This window comes from Kryptolebias marmoratus, linkage group LG11 (assembly GCF_001649575.2).
Source record: "Kryptolebias marmoratus isolate JLee-2015 linkage group LG11, ASM164957v2, whole genome shotgun sequence".
Classification (NCBI taxonomy): Eukaryota; Metazoa; Chordata; class Actinopteri; order Cyprinodontiformes; family Rivulidae; genus Kryptolebias; species Kryptolebias marmoratus.
The window spans coordinates 23,184,755-23,187,762 of record NC_051440.1 but is presented as its reverse complement, the minus strand read 5'-3'; the positions used below and the strand labels follow the sequence as shown (position 1 = coordinate 23,187,762).

At 40.6% G+C, this 3,008-nt stretch overlaps 1 protein-coding gene across 3 annotated transcripts in view; it reads right to left on the bottom strand.

The window, feature by feature from the left end:
• The window catches only part of abcc8 (ATP-binding cassette, sub-family C (CFTR/MRP), member 8), an 82,743-nt gene that overhangs the window by 536 nt on the left and 79,199 nt on the right, over nt 1-3,008 (bottom strand). For all 3 annotated transcript variants that reach the window (XM_025006522.2, XM_017418967.3, XM_017418966.3), the window contains 2 exons: nt 2,011-2,144; nt 1,257-1,319 (listed from right to left, as the gene is read on the bottom strand). In XM_025006522.2, the coding sequence (XP_024862290.1) occupies nt 1,257-1,319; nt 2,011-2,144 (197 nt within the window). The remainder of the gene's footprint in view (nt 1-1,256; nt 1,320-2,010; nt 2,145-3,008) is intronic.

The window sequence follows — 3,008 nt, the reverse complement described above, 5'->3', positions numbered from 1 at the left end:
GGGGGGGAGTACTTTAGTACTTTTTAATTTTATGGCAGCAACACATCTCAAAAAAGATGGGACAGTGGCAACAAAAGGCTGTAAAAAAAGAAACAGCTGGAGGAGTTCACTGGTCACAGGTCAGTAAGAGGACCGGGTATAAAAGAGTTTTCTAGAGAAGCTGAACCTCTCAAGTAAAGATAGGCAGAGGTTCACCAGTCTGTGAAAAACTAAAAATAGTGGGAAAATTTCAGAATAATGCTCCTCAACAGAACATTTGTAAGACTTTGAATCATCTATAGTTCATAATATCATCTGAAGATTTCAGGAATCTGTAGAAATCTCTGCTTTAAGGACAAAAGGCTGAAAGTCAGGACTGGATGTTTGTGATCTTCAGAACCATCAGGCCTCAAAACCAGGTTTGATTCTGTTCTGGACATCACTGCATGGCCTCAGGAATACTTCCACTAATCAGTGTCTGAACAGTTCATCTAAAAATGCTGCTTAAAGATCTATCAGGCAAAGAAGAAGCCAGATGTCGACACCATCCAGAAACCCTGCTGTCATCTCTGCACCAAAGCTAATTTAAGATGGACTGAGACAAAGAAGAGAACTGTTCTGAGGTCAGACAAATCAAAATGTGAAATTCTTTTTGGAAACATCAGACACTACGTCCTCTGTACTAAAGAGAGGGACCATCCTAGCTGAAGAGTCCAGGTGCTGAACTGGCCTGCCTGCAGTCCAGACTAATTGAAAACATTTGGTGCATCATGAAACAAATAATCTGTAAAAACAACCCAGAAGTGTTGAACACCTAGAATCAAAAAGTCCAGCTGATCTCTTCAGTTCCTAGATGCTTATAGATAGTTGGTAAAAGAAGAGGGGATGCTTCAAAGTGATAAACATGGCTCTGTCCCAACTTGTTTAAAGATATGTTTCTGCCATTAAATTCTAAATTAACTAATTTAACAAAGCTGCCTTTCTTTTAGTTTTATTAAAAAAGAAATTAAGAAGAACTATTACAACCTTAACTTTTCTGACCTTTACGATAAAATAACAGCAATAATAGCTCAGGGATCTGCTCTCTTTCCTCACGTCCCAGTTTCCCTCCCATTCCTTTATAATGTGCAGCTAAATGTCTGTAGCCGCGCATCATTTTACACGAAACACATTACCAGTGCAGGATGAAGGTCATCGCTCTCAGGGGAAAACGATAGCTCTGTTTGAGTTACTGTAAATGCCTAAAGCGCTGGTGCAGTGTAGGAGGAGGAACTCACTGCTATGGTCACTACTGTTCGGTCAGCAAACGCAGTCATCACCACTTTCTGCAGGATGCTCTCCTGTGGGAAGAGACAGACGGAGAACCATGTTTTGTCTTTGCACCAGAGTTTACTGTAAGGAAGCTCGTGAATAAAAAGAGTTGAAGTTTCATCATCATCCTTTCATTCAGTTTCTTGCTTGTTATCGTAGTTTTTATTAAAAGCTGAGTGTCTCCTTAAGGGCTGTGCCGCTGCTGTTATTGTAAGCTTGAATTTGTGCTCTTTGTGTTCAGATATTCAACTATGGGATGCTTGAATGTACTTGAAATGATCTGAAGCTCCCCTCGGGCTCTTACTGCACTCAGCTCTTTTTACTTCCACATCACTTTTTATCTTCCAGCTTCATGCACACACTCTCCTCCTCTCTGATTTCCTTTTAACATTCTTCTTGCAGACTTTTCCCACTCCTATAGTGAATGATGTTAAACAATTTAATCTACGTTTTCTGCTGATATCATAAGCTTATATTTCAGTTTACCATGATAAGTAGTTTTCTTTAATCACCTGATTGTCAGATTATAAACATCTTCATCTGTTTCTTCTCTTTGTTCCCATTTACTGATTAAAAAACCACAGAGGGAACTTTGTGAGCTCTCATTTCCTTCGCCCTCTCTATCTGTTTTTCTCATTTCCTGCACCTCCCTTTGCTTCACGCCTCCGTTGCACTTTCTGCCTGAAAGATGTACGTTACTCCTGCAAGCCAAACACTGACCGTGGCCATGTCTATGGAGGCTGTAGCCTCGTCCATGATGAGGATGCTGCTCTTCCTCACGAAGGCCCTGGCCAGGCAGAACAGCTGCCTCTGGCCCTGACTGAAGTTTTCTCCTCCCTCTGTCACTACAGCATCTGAAAATAAAAAGTCACAAACCTTAACACACCTATAAATGCATTAGCAACAATTAAGGCAGAGTCAGTAATTCACATTTATTGGTTTTCAGCCTACCAGAGTTTCTTTTGTGGGGAAACAGTGATTTTCTTTACAAAAATTGATTTCAAAATAAAACATCACTGTTTTAAAAGTTATCTCCTTCATGGGGATATTATTTATCTTAACTGGACACTGTTTAAAGATTAGATGGATGTAAAAGCAATTTCCCTAGTTAAAGGATGCAATAAATTTACCATTGTAGTTATTGGCTTATTTTGTGTCAGTACATCTTTTTTTTTCATTTTACAGTGATTTCTAATTTATGACTACTTTTGAAAAAAGTGAATCACTTTTCTAATTTCCCTTCCTTGTTTTTATATGTAAACATGAAATTTCAAACTCTTAATACAAAACTTGTGTCCATTTTAAACCTTTTAAGGGAAGTAGTTTATCTTGGCTCAAGCCTTTTAATTAAAACTTTATTTTAGACACCAAAATATTAAACTTTAAACAATTTAGTTTACGGGTTAGGGCTTCTTGACCCAGTGCTAGCGTTAGGGTCTCCTCAGGGCTGAATGGGTCAGGGCCTTTTGGCCATGGGCTAGGGTTAGGGTCTTATCCGGGATGAAGAGGTCAGGGCTTGTTGGCCATGGGCTAGGGTTAGGGTCTCCTCAGGGTTGAAGGGGTAAGGGACTTTTGGCCCTGGGCTAGGGTTAGGGTCTCCTCAGGGTTGAAGGGGTTAGGGCCTTTTGACCCTGGGCTAGGGTTAGGGTCTCCTCAGGGTTGAAGGGGTCAGGGTCTATTGGCCCTGGGCTAGGGTTAGGGTCTCCTCAGGGTTGAAG